The sequence below is a fragment of the Apostichopus japonicus genome, chromosome 16 (assembly GCF_037975245.1).
Source record: "Apostichopus japonicus isolate 1M-3 chromosome 16, ASM3797524v1, whole genome shotgun sequence".
NCBI lineage: Eukaryota > Metazoa > Echinodermata > Holothuroidea > Aspidochirotida > Stichopodidae > Apostichopus > Apostichopus japonicus.
Window position 1 is genome coordinate 31,238,607 of NC_092576.1, and position 25,148 is coordinate 31,263,754.

The window sequence follows — 25,148 nt, forward strand, 5'->3', positions numbered from 1 at the left end:
CACCTTAAAGGTGGGATCGCTCGTAATTTCCTCGTAAATTCTGTCCTTCACACCACCCGATTCAAAAATAATATCAATACTACCCTCTATCGGATCGTCGCTGTTGTCTCGTAATTTCTCAGCAATCCCGTATTTACGGCTAGTAAGCAATAAACGGGTTCGGTTACTTGAACGGTGGCCTTGGCGAAATTCCTGCATAGTTTCTTGTCTGTGGCAGTACAGGGAGTTGTTATGGAACAACTCCCTGGTCAGTAGTATGCGGTATTACGCCGCGTTTTCGTGTGTGTTGTGTGATACAAAACTCAGTGCTTTGTTTTACGTTCAGAACTTTTCACAACTAATGGGCTGTACAGTATAGGTTACGGTCGAGCTTTGCATCAGGCGTAATAGTTTGACCAGGGAGCTGCTACTCTAGCAGTTCCCTGCTTTTACTCTTTTAGGCCTACATGGTGAGCAGTCGAAGTCAAGAAACAGCTCAAGAAACTAATAGTTATGAACTTTATGTCTGATTCACGCTGACTGGTGGCACAAAAAGACAAACGCGAATGAGTGAAAAAATTGACTGAAGTGATTACAAACTATTGGGTATCAAACGTAAAGTCAAGTCCGTCATGTTTGAACAATTGGTATTTCAGCCAATTTAGGTATTAATTATACATAGACTGAGTCACAGCTTACATTGTATTTTATATATAAATTTTAGTTATATATCAGGAGGGAAAGACAAAGCATTTTATGTCATATACCATATACAGATAAATATGTATATTTAATTATTTTTGGACTCCTGGCAACGGGCCCTTTAGGCGATCACAGAGCACTTGCCCTAGCTGCACCCCGTCCTCCTAACCGGTGCACGTAAACCCTGTCCTTGCACCCCTTTGACCCGAATTAAAAAATAACGAAGCTTGAACGGAAAAGGGAAGGAAAATACGTTGCCATAAGGGGCGGCTCCACCCTCTTTAGAAAGGATTGGCAAAAAGGGAATAAGTACATGAACAATAAACTAATAGTTATTTCCATTGAAAAGTGTCTCGCTGAGCATCGGCCGTCAAAGCAAAAAACTTTTTTTTCTAAATCACGTCAGTGTATTGCTTTCCAGCGTACTGTACTCCCAGAATTGACTATCCTGTTTCTTGTTCCGAACGGCTCCCAACGAAATGCCAAAAAGTCGGCAACGGGGTTGGGGTGGGTTACCCAGCTCCACCATGGGGCACCTCATCACGACTGACTCGAATTACTCGAAACTTTAACTGAAATTGGATTGAATTTAAAAAAATATATACTAGATGTCTGCATGGATCATACTTATCTATACTATTGTGTGACCATATAGGCGTACAGGCTCTATATAGTCAATCAGGAGAGACTGGGGGAAGCTTTTTTTCTTGCCACAGAAAATTAAACATTGCCCGGAAGTTCCTAGCACGATTAATTCATTTCAAACTTCGACGGCAATGAAGGACAAAGAGAACCATATAGGCCTATGCCTGACTATAAGATCATTGAACCATCACGAACAACTCCGAATAATCTTCCATTTGCCGATTCATATATTACACTGGGAATAAGGGGTGGGGTGGGGCTTTCCATTTGATCCGCAAGTATATTGAACGGTCACCATAACAAGGGTGTATAGCTCGGGACTAGCACGGGGAGACTTGTCAACCTTGTGAACTTTTTTGGGGGTGAGATGCGGGGGGGGGGGGGGGAATCGGCAAACTAAAACATACAGGGTAAACAGAGGGGAGGAAAGAGGTCAAGAAAGAAAGCGTGAAAGACAGATGAAGGGATGGAGGAAGAAAGTAAAGAAAATGTGGAGATGGAGGCTAGGGTAGAGATAGATATGATATGAGAGTACAGAGAGAAAAAAACCAAGAGCAGAAAAATGGAGATCACTGGGATACTGTCAAATACACAAGAAGAATATACAATCTAAATACTGGAATTAAATAATGCACAACATTAATACAGCTTTATGACATCAACAAATCAAAGGGGAAGGATATAAGGTTTCAAGGATGCTGGAAAATAAGACACAACAGAAGATGATTATGGTTTCTGATCTATTAGGCTTCTTCTCTCTACTGCTACCAGGATGTAAGAGACCACAGGGACTCGCACAACTCTTTAAGTTGTGATGACCTCTGACCCTTACTATGCCTAACTGTTATCTTGCCAGGAAATAAATACACCAGTGCATGAGAGGAGTTGAGAGACAGGACTGATTGATCGTGTCGATAGGGGTACATGTGATTCAAGAAGATAGATGTAAAGATTAGCATCGTATGGACACTTCAAATGGGACCCCCTCCCCACCCCCCCACACCCTCCCCCACGTTCAAATCATATCCCCTCCTGGAAACGGAAATGAACACTAGTATAAATAAACCAATACAGATATTTATACACGCTGTACTTGTAGGCCTATATACAATAATATAAAGCTGGCCATTCTCTGATTGTTACTCCTTGATTGAATTTCCCCAACCTTGCCCACCTTGACTTAGAGGGTGGCCAAGCTCCTGATTCACAGTCATAGCTACTATCGAACAAAATGGACGAAAGCAATTTATCTCAATCTGGTGATGCAGATGTATCATTAGCTGCTAATCCAACGTTTGTGAATGTCGCACAACCTGTCAACAAAAGTCTGGGAAAAGTGCTTGCCCCTGCCATATGTATGATCGCTTTTGTTCAGGATCATGTAAATGTGGCAATGTGTATTCGTATAGTCTGAGGTTTTTCTCCCATGCTGCTCCATATCTAATCCTACTGGTGACATTGGACAGAACATTGGCAGATGGCTTCTTGAGAGGTGTTGAAGTAACTGGATCAGGAGTATCTGTAGAGATTACATAAAACAAGAGTTACTAGATTGCAAGTATCCTGCTATAGCTTCTATGGCTGTGACTAAAAATATACCTTTTGTTTAGAACTTATCACACTTATGCAGCACTGGAAACTGATATTTCAATTTAAATGGTGTCATTGAGTTTAGAGGACATTGAAGTTACAAGTATGTTGGTGAAACCAAGACCACCCTCAAGAAGCAGTTCTAGTCACAAGTCAATACCATGAAAATGGAGACTCCAGTAGGGGAACACTTTCAGCTGCCCAATCATACCATTAAAGACATGTCCCAACAGGTAACTGAATTCGTAGACTAACCATCTCAGACATAGTACACCACAGCAGAGATAGAGAGAGCGGACGGAATGCCCTAGCACCATTCAACTGAATGGGCTCAATATACAGGAAGGACATGACTAACTTTATCCTGCTCCATCTCTGTATTCTGCTATAGTTTATTCGCCCTCACTCCTTACTTAATCCTCGCTTTGTACTCCACAGTTTATCTAAATACCTCTGCTTTCACTGACTCCTTTTGTTCAATACACCATTAACTTCTTTCTTTGTGTTCACCATGTCCTCTCTGTTCCAGGCTCTATTGTGTCTCTTGAATTTACTGTTACTAGTCAGTTTGCCTCTAAAGAAGATCCTGATAATATCAGGCCCACTTACTTTTATAAAGTTTCATACACATGTATGCTTTTTAGTGGATGAGCAATATGCTACCATTTTTTTCTTTTCTTTTGGAATTTAATGAGAATGAAATTGTATTATTTATCTGATCACATCAGATCAGATAAGATTAGCACTGCTCTTCCAGTCTGTAATTCATGCAAGGATAAACATATCAATTTACCTTCTCCTTTCTGAGTGTCAACTGATCTTTCTGTGGTGACAGCTGCTGAGAATGCCTCTGTTTGACTTTCAGCATCTTTCCGGAAAAGATGCATTTGAAACCTATACAATGAAACCAAAAAAATTGTCCGTAAATCATATAACTGAAATAGTAATTTTACTGTACACCCCAAGCTTAATTGTATGCATAATGAATCTGGTAATGACCAAATCATTACAAACATACATGTTTTTATCATACCTACCCAAGAAAAAATATGAAAGAGAAAAGTAACAAACAAACACTTAGGCATATTTCAATAATAACATATTGTTAACCCACATTGATTTAAACCCAGATAAGGATGAGATATTCTTTCATACTCTTCTTCAACATATCCATAAACCGCGGTACCTTTCAAGAATTGTAAGGATAATTTTGTGTTGCCCAACTGCTTGCCCAACAACTTGAGCTCACATGTCAATGTAAAATTTACTATGTAAACTTCCTGTCTTAGTGAACTGATTGGTTTCATATCGCTAAAAGATGTCCAGTCTTTTGATCAGAGTTTGATGTACACTCATTATTTACCTACTGTGTAAACTTCCTTTTTATGTGAGCAGTTGGTTTCATGAGTGAGAATTGAGATGCTAGCTTACACCATGACATAAGCCTACCATTGTGAAAAATTCCTGTTTACATGAATAGCTTGATTTCAGACTACCATTAATTTAACGCTAGATTACTCTCCACAAGAGATAGTTTCGGCCACCAAATTTAATAGATATTATAATTTTTGAACACTAAACATCAGATCATTCACAAGAAGCTGAACAAAAACAAGCATAGTATATACTGACTATATATAAAAAATATGATAACTTAGCACATCATAAAGTATGAGCATCAGGCCTACACAAAAAAAACTTTCTTACCCCCAGGCATGGCTATATAAAGGTTTATATAGGTATAGCTATATGTACTATGGTCCCTCAATTTGTGAGGCTAATTTACCTAATTTCTTGCATAGCAGTTGGGTTCCTTCAAAAATCCCAAACACAGACATGTACACATGATTGCTGGAATATTGGACAGACAGTCAGTAGATAACAGTATAACACCCTGTTGCCCAAATGAACCATTAAAACTTGATTGCATATATGCTGGCTGAGGCTGACCTTAGAAAAACCTAAGGTCTAGTTGCATACGCAGCGGTGTGAAAACATGTGAATCAGTTAGGAGTGATTCTAAATTATTTATGTAGATGCATTATTTTTATAGGAAAAATTGCAGGTCCATGTGGTTGTACTTGTACAGCACAGTAGGCCTTCCTCACTGGTGTATATTACAAAATTAGGGAATACAGTTACTATGAACACTAAATTCAGATACTTATTACTAATACTATAGGCCTTAGTCCTATGTTATATGCCCAGTTAATTATGACTGGGCATAGGTGAGGCTTTTCTTTCAAATGCTCATTCACAAGAATTATTCTTCAAACAAGGACAGCTGATAACAATTTAGAACCTGAAGGGGTGGGGATGAACAGATCACCTAGGCCTAGTGGTTAGAAAATATATTTCCATCAATTTGTTGAGGCAAAAACAGTTTACTTTTTGGTGATGAGAAGGCTCAGCTTTCCATGGCATAAATATGAGGAGTGAAACTAAAGACCCCCAGTCCCTGTCAGTCTTCTTTAGGAAGGACATTTTAATTTTTAACTGTATACAGTACAAAGTGGCTATTCTTACAACTAGTCGTAAGAATAATTTCCGACTACGCAAGGGCAGTTGCTATTTTTGTGATTAGGAGTACTAATTTTACGACGATGAGTAACAATAACTTCCGGTTAGGGTTAGGATTGAGGTTTAGGGTTATGTTTAGGGTTACCTCTACTACATGCGCAGTTGCTTTATTTACTGCTCTTGAATTTGCCTTTGTCGTAAGAATAGTTTATAATTGTTACGACTAGTCGTAAGAAACGGCCTATACAGTATCCTCATGACAAGCATTCACAAACAGTGATGATGATGACTCAGTAATACAACTTACTGCTATTTTGTGCTAGGATAAGTATGATAAGGTTAGCATACGCTAGGTCCATTGGAAAAATAATGAATGATAGGCCTAGTTACAAAGCCTAGGCTCATCAAATCATGTATGTTACAAATACAATAGCATAGACACTGCGAAGTTCGAACACCTAAGCCTTAAAATACCCCAAAAACTATCTTCATTTTATTGACAGATATGTACGTACATACTTGCGCACGGGTCATTTTGGAGAGGAAATAACTGTAGCTTCCTGGTTTTTAGTGATATTGGCTTTCGCTTGTAGGTTATCATGGTGAAATCGTGTATTTCTTAGGGGTGTCCGAACTTTGCAGTTTTCTGTACTTCGCAATACTGACAGTTACCTAGGACAATACCCTGTAGTACTACTATGTACTAGTATTACCCTATACGGGTACCGTTGTTTTCCGCACACGTTACTTTCCGCTGAAACAAAACGGTGTTTTCCGCAAACAAATTTGTCAGCGGAAAACAACGTTTTTTTCAACGGAAAGTACCGTTTCTTTTTGGGAGGAACAGAATGACTTACTGAAATTATTAGGCACATGGAAGGATTTAGGAAGATGGATAAGATAGGATTTGACTGTAACAGGATAAAATGTAGCTTCGAGACTAGATTTAGGATACAGTAGCTAAGGTTGTACTTGTAGCTTAGGCTGTAAGGCTTACTTATACAGCCATTTTATTTCCAGCGAAAATCAAAGATACCGCCTTTTACACCTTTTTTTTAAACCATCATTACGCGGGCCGAATATTTAATACTTAATTAGATACTCAATCCTTCATAACGCGGGCGTTCCTTTGCCCAGTATTATATGCTTCTTTAATAATTCGTAATTACGAACACCCCAAGCCTCCTCTAAATTATAAGCAGCTTAACTTTTCTGACATGAACTCAGTCTAACCATCCTTGATCAACGTTCTTTGATACTTTCTCATGTTATTTTAATCATCCTGCCTGAATTTGGTATCTCAAAATTGCGGAAAAATATAGTGTACAGGCAAGTGAAAAATCGGTGTTTTCCGCAGAAGAATTTTTTCAGCGGAAAGTAACGTTTGCGGAAAACAACTGAAACCACCCTATACAGTTTTAGCCTAGCTTAGCAAATCATTACCTTTTTGTGTGATCCTGAAGCAAATGTTCTGCGAAATCTGCGTTGCTAACAGAAGTCAAATCGTGGACATGTTTGTAGAGTTCTTTCTCCATTTGCCAGTTTACGTAGGAACGTAGAAGATAGATCTTCGTGGCATCTCTTCGTCGCTGCTGTTCCTTTGCACTGCTGTTTTTGTCAGGTCCATGCAACAATGGCTTTCCTCCACTTGAACCTATACGCTCGTTCCAGGATAAGGTCGTTTTCTTTCGCCCGATTCTCCTTGCCCTGATCCCTTTCCCATGATTGTCACTATACTCTAGTCTAATCGAATGTATTTGTACGAAAATCGTACAGTATTCTTTACTCAAAAGGCACACAAACAACAAACTATCGCGTACGAAAATCCTTTGCGGTAAACAGTACAATAATCTGAAATGCTGTGCTATAACATTATGTGTGCATGGGTACGGGCTTGTTACACATACGCTTGCCTGTGCTATTCACTGATCTAAATTTGCCACCGAGGTCACGTGAGTTTTAGGGGTCCCATTAAACCTCGCTGAAACCTCGATAATGCCAGCGCCCTCAAAAAAAAGTCTACGAGCGATATCGCCTTTAATCAAGCTGATAATTTGTTTCAAGTCCAACAATTTCTTGTTTTGCATTGATTTCCATTTTATTGTGGATCTTGTTCTCATTCATTTCTTCTCTTTTTTTCAGACTGTTGAGAGTAAGCAGCTAGAGGAGGTTGTCAACAGCATATTTCATACCATACTTTTTCACAGAACCACAGGAAAGGTACAGGAACACTTCCAATTTTACCATTTCTGTGTGTACTTGTTATTACTGTACTGTAGACATGTTGTGAGATGTCTGTACATGTATATTACTCATATTACAACAATGTTGCCTGTAGTGAGTTACACACTTTTTAAATAACACAGAACCACAGGTACAGGAATACTTCCAATGATCCATTCATGTTAATGAAGCGAACCGCGGGATGTGGGGGAAATTGCTGAATTTGGGGTTCTTCGCTTCGAACTCATAAGTTATAAATGAGGATGCAAGAGTGTTCTTGCGTTGAAACAACGGCTGAGAATTTATTACAAACTCTACAATGATATGAAAATGAAAATATACAAATGAACAAATCATGTTACATGACAGTATTAAATGGTTCTTACACTCTTAACGACCTAATAAACTGGGGGAAAACCTATACTCAATACAATCAAATACTATGTAATATGCACAGAACCTATGCTCAACTGTGAAATACCAATAACAGAACTCTATCTGTACCATAAATACTCAAGCTACGAAATACCAATCTCGCAATAACTGTACGAAGTGTAAAATAAACAATGTAAAATGAACATAATGAAATAATCTGCATAAATAATATTAAACGTTTGCCAACAGGCAAGGAATTTTGACACCTTCGTAATGGTCAGCCTAGGGCAACACATGCCAGCTGCAACACATTATAGGCCTTTTCACCTTAACTGTTCCTAGACAGCAGGAATTTCCACCTCCTGAACCCACAAACTCTCAAGAGACTTGTCACTCTGTAGCTATCCAAAAAGGCTAAGATTAAAGGACAAGCTCTGAGACAACTCTATAAGTAACAACAGTAAAACAACAATGTTCAAGATACAAAATATGAATACATACACTCTTTACACTGCGAGCAGTACAATACTAAAATAGTCACAATAAATAATCTTTCTCAACTGTCAATACAGTACAATACACGTAACTATTAATAACTTTCTGTAACTTAAACCCAACCTAACTAGTACTGTCACTCTACAGTATAAAAGTAGTAAAAGTACGCAACACTATACACCCACGTGCTTAACGATAAACACACGCTATTAACCCCTAGGACCAAGGTCCAAATACACAACCTAACATGTACTTTGTACGGTCAAGTACAACCTAGCCAAAGGGGCAACACTTACAACTACGATTCAATTAAATAACAATAAGGGTACGTACAGAATTTATATTTATGACTTAAACTCTTACTACACTGAAGTCAACTCGCTCGCGGATAACAAGACGAAGGAGACTCTTCGCTCGCGGTACAGGAGGTCGCAGACATCGAGACTCCATCAACGCTAGCCAGCTCGCTATATACTGTAGTAGGTCCACCATCTTGGATACCAGTGGCTTCGAGCCAGAAGCCGAACCATCCAAAAACCTGAGGCATCCTGCCTCTGAGAAGGGTGACATCTCCTCAGTGACTCAAGGTAATACAGATATGGATAAATCTGGGCTATTGACGACCCGAGATTAATAAATATGATGAAATAATAAGGGGTTTACGAGGCGAACCCCAGAGTTCTGCAGGGACGATGTTCGCCATACAACAACGTATACAGAAACTAAAGAAATGCACGTGCAAACAACTAACGCTAAAAACTGACTGTTACGAACTATTATATAATACATGCAAATACTTAACGGGTGCATACAACAAAATTTCACTTTACTTCATTCATACATCAACTAAGATCATTCATATGATATCTAACGATTGTTTCTCCTTTTGCTGCAGTTGATTAACACCTGGGATTCTTCACAATGGGAAAGTTCACCGTACATTTGACCTTGTTCCTAGTGGTTCAGGTAGTCTGTGGTAAGTAGTTAAACATGGTCCATCTAAAATGGAAATTAGAAAGTGTATCGTCTGGACATGTTTAATGTAAGTCATGCTTAACTCTTTTTTAGTGAACAGTGTGTATTGCACCTGAAATACCGCTCCAAAGAAAATAGCTATCTAGCAAATATAAGAAGCAATCACTCCTTGATTATACAGAGAATATAGATATAAAACATTCTAGTTTTGCTTGCTTACTCTCTGTCCAGCCTCATCTGTTGTCGGCGAAGTTTGTGAAAACGAACAGTATCTCGAGCTATATCAGCCAGGAATTATCCAGTGTTCGTTTGAAGAGGGCTTTCTTGGAGTTCAGTGGTTCAATTCAACAGTAGAGGACACCTCTGAGATCATTACCTATATAAGAGATGTAAAAAATGGCCCTGGATTTAGATCTGGAGATTACGATGTATGGTTAAATGGATCGCTGTTTGTTAGAAATGTAACAGTTGAACATGAAGGAGTATTCGGTGTCACCCATGCACCCTCGGAATTTGGACAGGTGGAGGAGTATAATATTCAAGTCCAATTGTTTGGTAAGAACCTCAGACTTTCATCATTCCTCATTTATGTCTAACAAATGGTAGCTTTGTAATTATAATTTTCATACTAAATATAGACAATGTTGATTTTCCCAAATTCCCTGTGATTTGATTGGTTAATAGTCCCCATCCATTGTTTGTGAACATTCTTGCATCTGCAGTGCTCAATGAACAGAAAGTATGTTGTTTAACAACAATTACTTGCAACGCTAATTTTCCCGTGTAGAGATAGTGAATTTTGCAGTATAGGCTATCATGTGTGTGCACTTCAATATCATAATGTTTGTCACATACAATACGTAGACCTTTTGACAATGAAGATGCACTTGCATTGTTTCTGAGACTATCTGAGACACGTAATATTTGAATCGTTGTTTTGATCCAAAAATGTAAATTTATGAGTGGAGACAATCTATGAATTTTGTGGGAAGCTAACATCTCATATCCTGACATGATATTTCAGCTCACAGTATGTTTCTTCTCTCTGCATTAAGAGTTGCTAGTGTAAAATGTGCATTCTCACTATCAGTACTTAGTTTCTGTTGCAAAAGTTGTTTGCGGTCCAATTAACCATGTGCTTCAGTAAATGTTATTTTGGCGCAACATTTGTGTGTAAACTATTGTTCTTTAGAACATTGAACGGATTCTTTAAAAATCTACACTGCGTTAATTAACGCAATACAAAAATTAAAGTAGGTCTATGTGAATAGCTTTTAAAAGCTATTCACATAGACCTACTGTAATTTTCGTATAGATGATTGCTTGCAAAGAGCCCAGGATAAATGTTGGATCAGATTTTAATCATTTGCACATGTGTAGTTCAAAATGAAGCTTGAGTAGGCATGTACATGCAGTAGTACAGTGAACTGGAATTTAGCAAGAGATATGCACACTGTAGGTACTGGGATTTTTGAAGAGTTGGTTGTTGGAATCGCTGCAAGGTCAAAGCACGGAGCCAGTACGGAGTTGGTGAGTAGGTTTGTACAAGGGTGGATGGAGAAGGGACTGGGTGAAAAAATGGTTGAAACCCCTGCGAAAAACAACGAAGCTAAGGCACTGAGCATTTCTGCCCTATATTGTGTATTTAACATTCACAAAGTCTCGGCAGTGATACTACACTAATATTAGTAACAGTAGGTCATATGATAAACGTAATTGGTTTTCGATCGGGACGCAAGCTTTTTTTCTCTAATAATATTACTGGTATGTACATCTGATGAACCGAACATTCATCATCGATATATAATTATATTAAGACAAACATGTTAGTTCAGAATGCTGGAGTAATTGCCAGTACAATTACTAAGAATTGCCCTGTATAAAGCTGATTTTTAATTAAGAAAAATATGTTTCCATTTTGTCTGTATTGATGTTAAGCAGCCTTTACCATAAGTTGATGGCTTGGATCCATAATGGATGTATAAAATCATATTCGTTGAGTACTCCCTACATGCTAATTTTCCTTTTACTTACATTCAACAGTGAAGCCGCAACTTGAATATCCTGTGATTGAAGAGTGTCAAGATAAGAGTAAAATATGCTACATGATATACAAAAACCCTCTAGAATTGAGTTGCTCTGTTGAAAATGTCCGTCCTAGAATTTCTTTGATTTGGAATCAGCGAAACTCTCAGCGTGATATACTTTTGGAGTCGAATATGACAATCAGAAACAATGAAGTAACATTCACTCCTCGTTCGACTGTTGAAATACATAACGACACTCCATTATTGTCAGTATTGGTATGTAGCGTAAACGAGAACACTTGGATCTTGGAGGAGAATGAGACGCTGGTTATCTTAGAGAATGGAAGCGTAGACATATCACACAGTCCTATACAACGTTATGTCCAGCTTCATTCTACTATGATTCTACCCTGTAATGACTTTAACGAAAGGATTCTAGTTTGGAAGAGATCCACTGATAGATCTGAAACCCCAGAAGTCATTCTAATTAGAGTGCAAACCTGGAAAGAGGATTTTAATGAAACATACAACAAGGATTTCAGATTGACTCCTGATGGGTCACTGATGTTGCCACAGACTGAATTGTATCACCAGGGCATTTATACATGTGTCGCCAGCGATTATGACATGGATAATATACAAACAATCGATGTTGTTATTTTCAGTAAGTACTTTGATGTATACATAAATGATATCAAACCCACATCTAATAACCGATACTTCGTAAAGGGCAGGCGCAAAAAATTTTCATTACAGAACAAACCCCAAGTACACACCATTACAACCTATGCAAAACATAAAAAAAAGTACATTTTTAATTGAACATCTTTTTTTCCCCTTTCAAAAACCACAACTTCTTCTGAAAAGAACCGAAATCTCTTCCAATCCTACCGATGATTGAATTTATTTGAAAACAATTAGATCACAACAATCAAGCACAAGGTACAGGGTTAACAACATTTCATTGTCAATATTTTCATGATAAAAAAAGTCAACGATGCTTGTCCAAATTTCCAGTGATCTAATGGCTAATAGTCCCTTACCCATTGTCTGTAGACTTTCTTGTATCTGTAGTGCTGAAAACAGAAGTATGCAACTACTTGTAACGCTACTTTCCCCTCTGTAGAGATAGCTAAGTTTGTTGTATAGGCTATCATATGTGCGCTCCTGTTACGAAGATGCGCTTGAATTGTTTCTGAGACTATCACCTATATTTGAATCATGGTTTTGATCAGAAAATGTTGTGAGTTGAGACAGTCAATGAATTCTGTGGGAAGCTAGCATACTGAAAAGGATTTCCATCTCACAGTTTGTTTGTTCTCTCCGTATTGAGAGTTGCTATTGTAAAATGTGCATTCACACCGCAGTAGTTCCTTTCTTGGAAACTTTTTCGCGGTCCTTTTGACCACGTGGTTCGATCAATATTTTCTGTGTGCAATGTTTGTGTGTAAACTACTGTACTTCATCCATTGTAAAAAGTAGCCATTGAAGTTTCATTTTGTAATGGTCATTGCATAAAAAGTTATTTTCATAGGCCTACAGTAATTTTCGTGGAACTGGTTGTTTGCAAACACTGCAAAGAGCGCAGGGTTAATGTTGGGTCAGGTTTTGAGGATTTTCGCATGTCTAGTTGAAACTCCCAAGTTCGAACCGGCCTATCTACCTGCGATATGCAGTAGTGAACTGTGAGGAATTTAGTGAGAGATATGCACACTGTAGGTATGAGGATTTTGAAGAGTTGGAATCGCTGCAAGGTCGAAGAATGGAGCTACTATGGAGAGTGCGAGTAGGGGAGTACAAGGGCGGGTAAAAGAGGAGCTAGGCTGTGAAAATTCTTTGAAAGGGCAGGGTGGGCAAAAAGAAGGGCGGGCAGGCGAAAAAGAGGGGCAGGGTGTGCCACCCCTGTAAAACAGTGAAGCTAGGGCTCTTTATATTGTGTAGGACATTCACACAGTATAGGCAGTGATACTATCCAGCTACACTAGTAAAGTAGGTCATACAATAAACGCAATTGTTGTTCCATCGGGATGCAAGCTTTTTTTTACGGGATATAAACTTTTATCTCTAGTAACATTACTGTGTATAATATATGTTTTTCTTTAGTTTACAGACTACTTAACATGTTAAGTTGGTATTGACTAATCTACAAATTATTTAAATTATTTACCAGTCATTGTGAAAAAACACCCCACATTTTTCTCCATTTTTCTTGAATAGCTTATCCAAGCCCGCCGTACATAATTGTAGAAGGATGTGACCATACACAGTATTGTGTACTTGACGTCGCAAGAGAAGGAAACGTGACGTGTTCAGTTCGTGGAATTCGACCAGAAGTCGAACTCCAGTGGAGGACTTATGGAAACTATCCTGCTCTATCTCTAACAGAGCTGGAAAGGACATCAATAGAAAACATGGGAATCTTTGACATTTCTCTTACAACAAACGTCAAAATTTTATCCGCACCTGAAAGAGGGATCACATTAGAGTGTTTTATAGTAGGACAGAATTCAGATGTGTTCAAGTCCCCTATAAAAGCAGCAAGAATAGACCTTAATGTGGCATATGGTAGGTGTTTGTTTACTATTGATGCTTAGTTATCGGGTTAAAACTAAACTATGTGCGATATGTTTATATTTAAAAAGGAAATCTTGTTTTTCATAGCAGAAGACGTTAAACCCATCTCTGGAGATATGAATTAGATTTTGACATTAAGGATGTTCGGATGCAGAGAGATCAAGTAGCCAGTCATGTTTATTGACCTGAAATATCATTAGAATTGATCTAAATATTCTCTTTTATCTAGTTCTAAGAAAAATGATTTTGCAATTGATTATTCAATTGTGAGATCCAGTAGCCTGCTCGTGTAGTTAGAATACAGTCCATATGTTCAGTGAATTTTATGTCTGATAGAAGTTATGCTTCTAAATGAATGGCTAGTTTGCATCTCGAACGACTTCTTCTTTGATCAGACTTACAGTTTCTAAATCTGACTTTTCAGAATTGAATCATACTTTGTGTGAAGGGGTTGGTAGATAGCGGGTACATGATAAGATATGTTCAATTTGATATTATGCACATTTATTAGGGGGCAGGGCTTTAGTTGATTTTTGCTAAAAATAGCTTCTAAACATGATAAGTTAACATATTTAATAGGTAGGTCCACAGTCAGTGAAAGAACCTTGCTGATTTATTCAATGATGATGAAAGCTTGGTATTATAATCTCAATTGGCAGGGAATCACAATAAACCCACTGGCTTTCTGGTTCCTATTTACAGATGGCAACATGGGGATCTCCGGGCCATCGACAGTTGCTGTGGTAACAACCATAATTGCAGTACTTCTAATTCTGGTGGTTTTGTTCATCTGTCTGATAGGTAGGTACCATGATGTATAGCAGAATTCCATTGCAATATAGCAAAGTTTGTTAGCTATATTCTTGTATTATATTTGTTCTTATTGCATCTACATTATCCTTATTGACTAACAGAAAAGTAAAGTAAGTATATGTTTAATCTAAATTGTTAATTCTTAGTTAACCAGACATAAATTTTCTTCCTGCAGTGTTGAAGTACCGAAGGAGTCGGAGGAACATTGTGGAAGACGAAGAGGTAAGACTGTTATATCTGAAATTTTAAAAACAATTAATCAAGGGAAACAAAATATATAAAGCTGTTCAACATACTGTAACACTAATTCAGTCTAAGATTCCGGGGGCGCTTAAATATTACCTACTGAGGAATGGTGGTGGTATGGAAACAAATGCGGCTTGGATGGTTGTGTATGTTAGTAACCACGAGCATTGAATCTCGTTATTACATGCAAAGAATATAACACATAGATAAACTAGTAAATAAATGCATGCTGAGATTTCGTAATCTGTTTCTATAATCAGCCACGGTACAGACCATACAGAAAATGGTTAAAAACATGTCACTTGTCTGATGATCACATCACAGGTGGGAAACTCAGAGATTAAATATGCTGTAGGTTACCATATACGTATACTATATTAACTTGCACTACCTATATTTATTGAGCACTTTTGATACCGGAAGTGAACAACTGAATTTATAAATACACATAATATGTTGCAACAACAAGGTAACATTTTACACATTTTAAATAACCTTCCTACCAATGGATGGTTTCATGTTGTAATAGATATAAGTAATACAATCAATAGTCATGAAATCCTTTACCTACCAGCTTTGTGTTGAGAATAACATGTACATTACGATCTTCCCTGCAGCTAATACCAACCAAGTCCCCCTGTTTTTAGCCCAATACAGGGAATATTAAATATCAAACTGAGTTGGTAATGATTGCCATATTGAACTCTCCTCTGCACAAATTCATGATTAAACAAACACAGTGTATTGTTTCAGTGGTCAAGCCAAACTTGTCTTCACACATAGGAAGGTAGTACTAGCCATTACAGCACTTGTGTTTACAATCATACAGGTGACTGGTCAACTAATTAGGTGCACTCAAGGATGAATCCTAAAGTATTTGGGAAAGTTTATGCTATCAAGTGACAAATTATTAATGCTTGAGTGAATTTGATGAGGACAGTTTTCTAAAGGCAGGCTTGACTGTCATGTAGACTCTGTGTACATTTATATAAGAATAAGGTACAACCTACGGTTACTTAGGTTCATCAAACATATTATGTTAACTTGTATCCTATTTAATAGAAAATGTTAATTGCATCATGATATTAATTTCAAATAGTGACTCTAAATTGATAGTTTTATTAATAATATATTTCAAAGTATCATCCCCTCTCTCTTGTTTAGATGTTGCCCATGACTGAGACTCACCGGACACCTGGTAAGTCTGATGTACAAGTTATTGCAAGCTGAGTGCAGTGAATGTTGCCAACAATAACTTCAATTGCTTTAAGATACTGTTAAATACCATGCATAAATTAAAATAAATTTCAACGTATTAGTCCTCTTCAAATGAGAATTTGTAAATCTGAAACTGATTATTTTAGTGACTTCATTACTGTCATATCAAATTAATGTTACAGTTAACTTTACCAAATGGTGATTAATTAATTTCACAGGTCCTTTTATATTTCAGTATTTATGGTTTTTGAAAATAAGATATGAACATTCTGAAAACATCAAAATGTGTCCCACTTCAGATAACAATTATTACCCAATGGTGACTCCCGAATGGTCTGGGCAAAGACAGAATTTCGTTTGTACACATCTTTGCCAAATGTTGGAATCAATTGTCTCTTTGTAATTAACACAGGTGTTCCAATAGCCATTTAGTTTGAGAATGAATCTAACGTCTAACAATTAAATTTACATATCAAGACATTGTTTCCTACAGTAAATTTTGTTGAGCAACCCCATCAATAAAAAGTGAAAAACTTTCTTTTGACCATTTTAATTATTGACTTTGTTCCTGATATCAAATAAGATTATTACTAATCACACTTTTTCTGGTTTCTTACAGAGGAGGAAAAATTCATCAAGGAATTAAAGGCAAAGTATAAGATACTTTATCACTCCGTACAACCATTGCCTTACATCAGAGACAGCATGTATTGTGTTGATAGTGTATATGTTGATAGTGGCATTGAACGGTTAGTTGGACAAGCACATGGACACAAAATTTGGAAACTTTTAGAGTCACATCATGAACTACTAAAGAAACCTGAGAATTGTGGTAGGCAAATTATAGAGGGCGACCCTGGATATGGAAAATCAACACTAACACTACAGCTTGCATACGATTGGTGCCAAAAAGTTCCAGATTCCCCTTTAAGTAATGTACCGATACTTATTTACCTGCGGCTAAGACAACTGAGAGGGGTGAAGTCAATATACCAAGCAATACGGCGTTTCATATTACCCAGAGACTCAGATCTGAGTGAGGATATTGTGGAATCAATCATAAAGAATTGTTCAGGTGCATTGGTTATTTTGGATGGATTTGACGAATACCCTGATAAAGATGATCAAGAGACTGATATTTCTCTTATCCTTCGGAGAGAAATGTTGCAGGAAATAGACGTCATTCTGACTACCAGGCATTTCTACTTGCCGAAAGAATTTGCACCGCATACTGATCGAATACGTTTAACAGGTTTCAACGAGGACATTCGAGATCAATATATTCGAAAAGCAGTTGTACAGGGTGACGAACAAGCCGCCAGGGAAATAATACTTAAACTCCAACGAAACCCTCTACTCGGTGACTTGTGTCAAGTTCCTTTGTTGTTTGTTTTGTTTGCTCACATGAGCCACGAGAACAAAGACTTGAAGACATTTAAATCTGTTACTAGTTTCTTTCGTTATGTGATAGCTTGCTTCCATAGTCATTTGATGAACAAAGCAATTGGAAAGGTAACTTTTGACATAAAACATGATGAGTTGAACGAGGTTGCTTTTGAGGCATTGAGGGGTAGAAACCAACTAATTGTGTGGGATAGTACTTCCCTGAGAAAACGACTTGGGGGTGACTTTTATGAGCAGTACCTTAAAACTGGAATATTTTTTGAGGAAGATGTTTTGACTGGTGATCAATTTCTCTACAAAAAGGAAGTCAGATTCTACCACAAATTGTTCTGTGAGTGGTATGCTGCCCACTACATTGCTGATTATCTATCTCAAGAATCTTCAACCTCTGCTACAACAGAGAGCCAGAGTGTAGCTGAACTGCTCCATTGTTTGGATCCCTTTAAACTTCACTATGTTTACAGATTTGCCTGTGGTCTTAATAAAACTGCTTCAGGTAAAATTGTAAATTATCTGCAAGACAACCTTCAACATGAAAAGTTTGCTATGATGTGTATGCTGGAACAAGACTATAAAAATGAGAAGATTGTTGATACAATCAAAAAGTTGGCCTCTAAAGTGGTCCACGTAAATGGCGATGACAGTCAACTACTTCAGAGATCAATTTTACAAGTTTTGGAATTCGCGAGTGCAAAACAGGTGAAGTCATTTTCTTTAATTGCAATCAAGACATATATCCTCAGGTTTGTGGTCATGTGGTGATGGTCTTGTACTGTTATCGTACAATAGAATTATAATCAGTGTGTCCTTATACCTACAGAAACAGTGCAAAACTTCCAGCCTCCACCGGGATTAGAACCCGGGCCCTCTCATGTATTGAAGTGCTTGGTTTATTTTCCCGCCAAGTCGTTTTTTGATATTTCCAGTTTGTGCTGTATTTTTTGAAAGTTATATAATAGCAATCGATTCATGAGATCAGATTCCTAACTGTATATATCTTCAGAGGTTGAATCCCAAAATAATAACCCAATGACACTACGAACGTAAACAATTTCAAATGCTAACAACATTCAGTGTCGTTGTTGTTTCCAATAGTGTCATTTTATTTATTGCTTTCATGTGGCCATACTGCCAGTAATAAATGATCACACTATGACAAAGATAATCCAAACCTTGAAAATATTCGAATAAATTGAGTTTTAATTGTTAGGTCACCTTTAAAGAAGAAAACAACCCTAAAAGTAAATGGCCAAATCGTTTTATTTCATTAGCGTTTCATTGCCATGGTAAGCTACTGTTGAAGTGTCATTTTGACCTCACAATGTAATTGTAAGGTCTAACTCAATAACATAAAACCCTCCATCCTTTCATAATGTAGGATGATTCTTTAACTAGAGGATAACTACAATACATTAACCTTGTTCATTTCTCTCTAACAGATTACCATAGCTTGCCTACACCTGACCATGGCCTTCAAGGAGTGTGATGGATACACTATTTTACTCCAATCTGGCCTCTCTCTCTGTCCTTTAAAGACAGTAGAAAAGATACACATAGAGACAGAGAAGGAGGGAAATGAACCACGTACAATATCGGAGATACAGTTAACAAACATATTCCGTTTTGCGCTTCGTTGTCAGTCTGTTAAGGAGCTGTCGTAAGTTGAATCTCATGTTTTTTTTTTGTTATCCTTCTATGTACCTACAAGTATTCTCTCTTGTTACATTTGAAATAACTGATTTACCAAAGTAATGGAGATAAACACAGAGCTCTGACAAAACTGGTATTAGAAATGATGTATCATCAAGAAATACATTGTAATCAAAAATTTTAGAGTTAAGATCATGAAAAAGATTAATTGTTTATGTTGGTATCACTAGCCATCACTACTGTATGTTAATTATAACAAAAACAAACAATGACAGTTGTGAATTTGGAAGGTAAGAATATTTTTCCTATATTATTGGGAAAATGTCTTACATGATATGATAAGTATCATCAAAGAGGCCAAGGTGTACTTGAACCCAACAAATTTCTTCATGAATTTCGGAAGTTTTAATCAGTAATGTGGTAGTATGAGTCAATCCCCCACTCTTAGAAACGGAGAACAACATACTCTAACTAATTGTCTGCACACCAATTTCTTTTATGGACTCCTAGCATGACCTAACGACGATCCTAAACATATGGTACTGTACACTATTACCTTCCTGCAGTTATGGGCTCATTTGCTCATTAAACAGTAAAATGATGTCCACAGTAAGGAGTTTGTTTCCAGTCATGTTGAAGCACTTCCTAAGCATTTCCTATATGAATTTGCTTCATAGCAAGACTGCTTTGCTATCTTTCTCTCATGTTGGTTTGTTTCTTCCTTTCTACTTCAAAGGTTCAGTGAATGTCTGCTGCCTCTTTCGCCCTCTCAAGAGTCTATCAATGCACAGATGATATCTAGGAATATTAAAAGTAACTATCAATTCTGTCAGTATTGGTTGATTATTTGATTAAATCTAGTCATCAAGGAGTTGATATAACAGACAATACATTGTAATATTTCATAATAAGTGCACAAAGCAGATTGTAAGCCTTTGGTAAAAGCAAGAATGATGCAAAAGTAGCAAAATGACAAAATAAATTGCTTTGTCATCAGGATTACATGGATTTCCGGGGCAGTAAATGTTAACCACCTACATGATTTATCCTATGCTCGAAACATTCCTTTTGGTACAAGCTAATATAATGGCAATATTATTAACTGTCAATAACTATGCTTATGAGAACTGTTTTAAAAAAAAAATTAAAAGTAACTATTGATTCTGTCAGTATTGGTTGATTACTTGATTAAATCTAGTCATCAAGGAGTTGATATAAGAGACAATACATTGTAACATTTTCATAAGAAGTGCACAAAGCAGATTGTAAGCCTTTCGTAAAAGCAAGAATAATGCAAAATTAGCAAAATGACAAAATAAATTGCTTTGTCATCAGGATTACATGGATTTCAGGGGCAGTAAATGATAACGGCCTACATGATTTGTCCTATGATTGACACATTCCTTTGGTACAAGCTACTGTAATGGCAATGTTATTAACTTATCATACCTATGCTTAGGATATTTGATAAGAACATTACTTTAAGTCTAAAACACCGAAAAATTGTGTCGTTTTAAGTCAAGCCATATTTATTGGATGAAAAGCACCAAATTCAAAGTTAGGTCTTAAGTCTCCATTTTTAGTGTAGAGGTATCTGTTTCATTTATGTGAAAAAGTTAACTTTTCTTCTTCATAAATCCTAAGATGTCTTTAAATATAACATATTTCTACATACTTGTCATCATAGTATACTGGCGAGACTACGGTTACAGCCTGGATCTCCATTCTGGTGATTGGGAGGTATGATTCTTTTCCTTGTGGCCAGGGCTTTTTGTTATTGTGTGTATCCATTAGTGCAGAACAAGTTGAAAGTAGTGTAAATGCCGACAACCAATTGAAAACGGCAGAGATCGTGACATAGCTTAGGGAATACAATGTGTAGATCTAGATTGTGGAAACATATTTCAAATATGAGTTGGTCATTGGAAAGTTTTGATTACTAATTAATTCAGATAATTAATCAACTGAAGATACTCAAGGAAACCCTGTATGACCTTTCTTTTCTCTTGAGAGTATCTTAAACTTTTCTGTACATTGTGGTAAGTCTGGTAGTATAAAAAGGAAGTTTGGCTGGATGTATGTGGACTTACTTCCACAACAACGGATTTTCTTTAATCTATAGAAATACCAACGATACTACAATTAGAATAGTAAAAAAAATTAAAACAGAGGGGAAAGTTTACACTGCTTCATTTTGTGTTTATTTTCAGGTTGATGATATCAATAGTATTGAGTCACTGTGTTCAGACAGGTTACAGATCTGGACCAAAGATAGTAAATTACAACAGAATTGTACTTTGCAGCTACTGAAGAACGCATCTAACAGTGGTGTAAGTCAGTAGTCTAATAATAGATATATCAAAATCCCTATTATGTACCAGATATGCCATCCCCAGTATACTATTAAATGTTTTAAGGAGATGCTATAGTATCATGCATTTCACAGTCAAATTATTTGATAAATTCATTCATTATCTTTCAACATTGTCTTGAAGGCAGGATTCTGCATCCAGAACGCAATGTTTTAGCCATGGATGCAAAATCTTCAAATTGCTTCCCGTGGTTGAAAACTCTCAAGTACACACTCACAACTAGGCCTATGCAAAGTATAACAAAACACATTTTTGAATGAACATTTTTCTTCCTTTACGAAAAATCCTTGCCTCAAAAGAGCCAAAATTTCTTCCAATCTTACAGATGATTGAATTTGGTTTTAAAGAAAATAAACCATAACAATCAACCACAAGATACAGATATAACAACATATACATTACAGAGATGTTCATGAGAAAAATAGTCAATGGTTCTTTTTCCAAATTTCCCATGATCTGATTGTCTAATAGTCCCTTACCCATTGTCTGGAAACATTCTTGCATCTATTGTGAACACAAATTATGTAAATAACAATTACATGTGACATTACTTTCCAGTGTAGAGATGACAAAGTTTGTGCTATAGGCTATCATATGTGTGCACTCAAATATCATAACACAAGGCCTTGTTGACAACACATTCGACAAAAAGCAGTCATGGTTCAAAGTTTTGGTTGAATTTTTTGTAACAATATCACGAAATATTTGAATAATTTTTGGAATTTTGTAGGAAGCTAACATCTTGATTACTAAAAAATGATTTCGCCTCACAGTACGTTTGTTCTCTCCGCTTTGAGAGTTGTTCAAGTAAAATGTACATTCATGCAAAGTTTTTCGAACTGTCTTTGACCATGTGCCCCAGTGATTTATTTTTCTTGTGCAACATTCATACATCGTCAAAAGTAGCTATTGAAGCTTGGGTTTTTAATGGACGTATGTTACGGTAGAGCAGTCGCATAAAATATCCCCAAACAGAACTTCAAGTCTTCAACTCACCGTTAGGAAAAGTGGCACTATCGGAACAAAATACACAACCAAATTTGCTGATAATATTTTGTCCAAATACAATATACTATTAATGTTGCATAAATTTTGTAATTAAATTTGTGACAAAAACTTCACTGGCTGGATGTGATATCTCACATAATTACTAGTGCAACAATTGGCATCACATGGCAATACAATATATTGTCATCTTGAGTATGCCCTGACCTGGTGGTGTTTCTTTTGTGTACACTCTAGATATCTCGAGAGTATGCTACCCTGTACCTTTGTATAGTGAATAGATGGATTAGGGTTTATCTAAATCGTCTTACATCTCTGGACATTAATCTCCATCGTCATCAACCAGGGTTGACTAAAAGTAAAAGTTTCTTGTCAAACTTTCTAAAAGAAACAGTTGACAGATTGACTTATTCTGTCATAATTACATATAAATTAAATTCTACCATTCTAATGTGACAGACGCTTTGTAAGGAAGTTGTTAACAATGCAGTAGTATGGATTGTGTGATCTAGGTAAGCATGTATGGTAACTAGTCTAAGGTGAAATTTCTCGCTTCGGAACTTTGAAAATCATTTAGTTGGTGTATAATAGTTACAGGTTTTATGATTTTTGTGCATGGCATAGACCTATCACTATAGGCTTCTGCCTTCTGTTGCGCACAAGCCAATGTGCTTGCAAGGGTCATAGCTCAGTATTATGTGTTCCTGTTGAGGTATTTTACAGTGCATTTTTTCATCGAGAACTCCAGGGGGGGCAAGTTTTTCTGAGCGGACTCGAACATTGTTAAACTTTTAAATCCTTGTAACTATATTGGTCTTTACAGTGTTCTAACTTTCAAGTTAATTATACACTTAAGATAATCATATCATAATAGTTTTTTTGCAAGGAGTACTCCAGATACTGGCACACATAACACAAGATGATTTAAAAATTGAATTTCATATCACACAGTAGTGACAATATATTTATAAAACAATACGGCGTGTGGTTTGGCACGATAACACTAGACGTTTAACATAACTAATTCGTATGAAAAAATGTTCTTACTATATTCCTAGTCTAACAGTCCATATTTCATCCTGGTTATCATTTATGTATTAGTCCTTTGGTCCATTTTATATCTCATGCATTCATTCACTTAAGTGTTAATGTCTTTTTTATACATTGTTATGTTAAAAATGATTAAGGAAAAGGTTGTTTCTGTTAATGTTTGTTTTAAGTTTTTAAAAACAAACTTGAGCCTAATCGTCATAATGCGAGGAGTGGATTTATGCTAGTATTAAGATGGATATGAGATACCTTCAGGAAAGTTACTGGCCACAGTAAGTTATAATCGTATAAATAATTGATATAGCTTTAAATCATTTCAATGTTGATGGAATCGTATATTACCTTTCTCCAGATCCCCATCTTCCATCTGGAGCTTTTACAATCCTTCTCCAAAGCTGATGCTGGTAACATCATCCTCTGTTCAGGGCTACAATTGTCCTGTCCTGTGTCATTAAAGAAGCTAGTGATAGATACATATGAGGAGGGAAGAGAACTGACAGAGACAGAGGTTGTTGGCATATTGATGTTTGCACAACAGTCACAGCGATTGGAAGAGCTAATGTGAGTATTTCAATGAGTATCTTAGTAATGCGTACCTAGATACCACTTTCACACTTTAAATAGGCATAAAGGCCTACAAAGTTTTATCACTCTATGCCAAATGGAATGATACTCTCACAGGACAGAACTTTATTGTCTCTGAATTGAGTATTTACAAACACAATTTTACCTTTGCCTAGTTGTTAAACCCATCATTTGGATCAGAAGTGGTGCTTTGTTCGGGTTTCGTGTTAATTATAAAGAAGATAAGTCATTTTAGGGACTCACAAATCAAATGCTATATCATTAAATGACTTTCCTTCTAATGAATAGCTTTACTCATTGTTTATATATGATAAACCGGTTACCTTTATCGTCTTTGTTATTGTCAATGCTTTACTAGTTCAGGTCATTGACAGTAATCGTCTGAAAGATTTACTAAAAATGAAATCCGATCATTTTTTGTGAATTGTGTTCATTCAATTGACTGACTCATGGTTCTGCTTTACTTCACAGGTTCTTATTTTGTCTGTTGCCTCAGTGTATTGCTGCTAAGGATATTCCTTCAATATTGAAGTCAAGGAAAGTGAAAGGTACTTTATGCAAATGCTCAGGTTAACCTCTGTTGATTGATCAATATCAACAGTTTGTACATTAACGTTATGATCTGATACTGATTACTATTATTACAGCATCCAATCATTGTAGTCAATAATGTAAATTGTATTACTTATCATTGGTTGCC

At 36.7% G+C, this 25,148-nt stretch overlaps 2 protein-coding genes across 4 annotated transcripts in view; one reads left to right on the forward strand and one right to left on the reverse strand.

Moving 5' to 3' along the window:
* The window catches only part of LOC139982125 (uncharacterized), a 50,500-nt gene that overhangs the window by 19,678 nt on the left and 5,674 nt on the right, over positions 1-25,148 (forward strand). Inside the window, exons 2-16 of one of the 2 annotated variants that reach the window (XM_071994703.1) lie at positions 7,579-7,656; positions 9,425-9,505; positions 9,736-10,059; positions 11,548-12,195; positions 13,749-14,096; positions 14,808-14,906; positions 15,094-15,140; positions 16,329-16,362; positions 17,002-18,485; positions 19,226-19,443; positions 20,173-20,249; positions 21,124-21,176; positions 21,647-21,766; positions 24,216-24,424; positions 24,920-24,996. In XM_071994703.1, coding sequence (XP_071850804.1) covers positions 9,451-9,505; positions 9,736-10,059; positions 11,548-12,195; positions 13,749-14,096; positions 14,808-14,906; positions 15,094-15,140; positions 16,329-16,362; positions 17,002-18,485; positions 19,226-19,443; positions 20,173-20,249; positions 21,124-21,176; positions 21,647-21,766; positions 24,216-24,424; positions 24,920-24,996 — 3,793 coding nt within the window. In that variant the 5' untranslated portion in view covers positions 7,579-7,656; positions 9,425-9,450. Of the gene's footprint in view, positions 1-7,578; positions 7,657-8,939; positions 9,117-9,424; positions 9,506-9,735; positions 10,060-11,547; positions 12,196-13,748; positions 14,097-14,807; positions 14,907-15,093; positions 15,141-16,328; positions 16,363-17,001; positions 18,486-19,225; positions 19,444-20,172; positions 20,250-21,123; positions 21,177-21,646; positions 21,767-24,215; positions 24,425-24,919; positions 24,997-25,148 lie in introns of those variants that run through there. The other variant, XM_071994704.1, reaches the window with a different exon arrangement.
* On the reverse strand, positions 2,416-7,451 carry LOC139983461 (uncharacterized). 2 transcript variants are annotated; one of them, XM_071997015.1, is made up of 3 exons: positions 6,880-7,451; positions 3,710-3,810; positions 2,416-2,845 (listed from the first exon to the last, which is right to left on the reverse strand). In XM_071997015.1, exons 1-3 carry the CDS (start codon positions 6,969-6,971, stop codon positions 2,643-2,645), a joined length of 396 nt encoding a protein of 131 aa, XP_071853116.1. In that variant the 5' UTR covers positions 6,972-7,451; the 3' UTR covers positions 2,416-2,642. The 2 variants fall into 2 exon arrangements, with proteins under 2 accessions (XP_071853116.1, XP_071853117.1); XM_071997016.1 differs by lacking the exon at positions 6,880-7,451 and adding an exon at positions 5,952-6,843.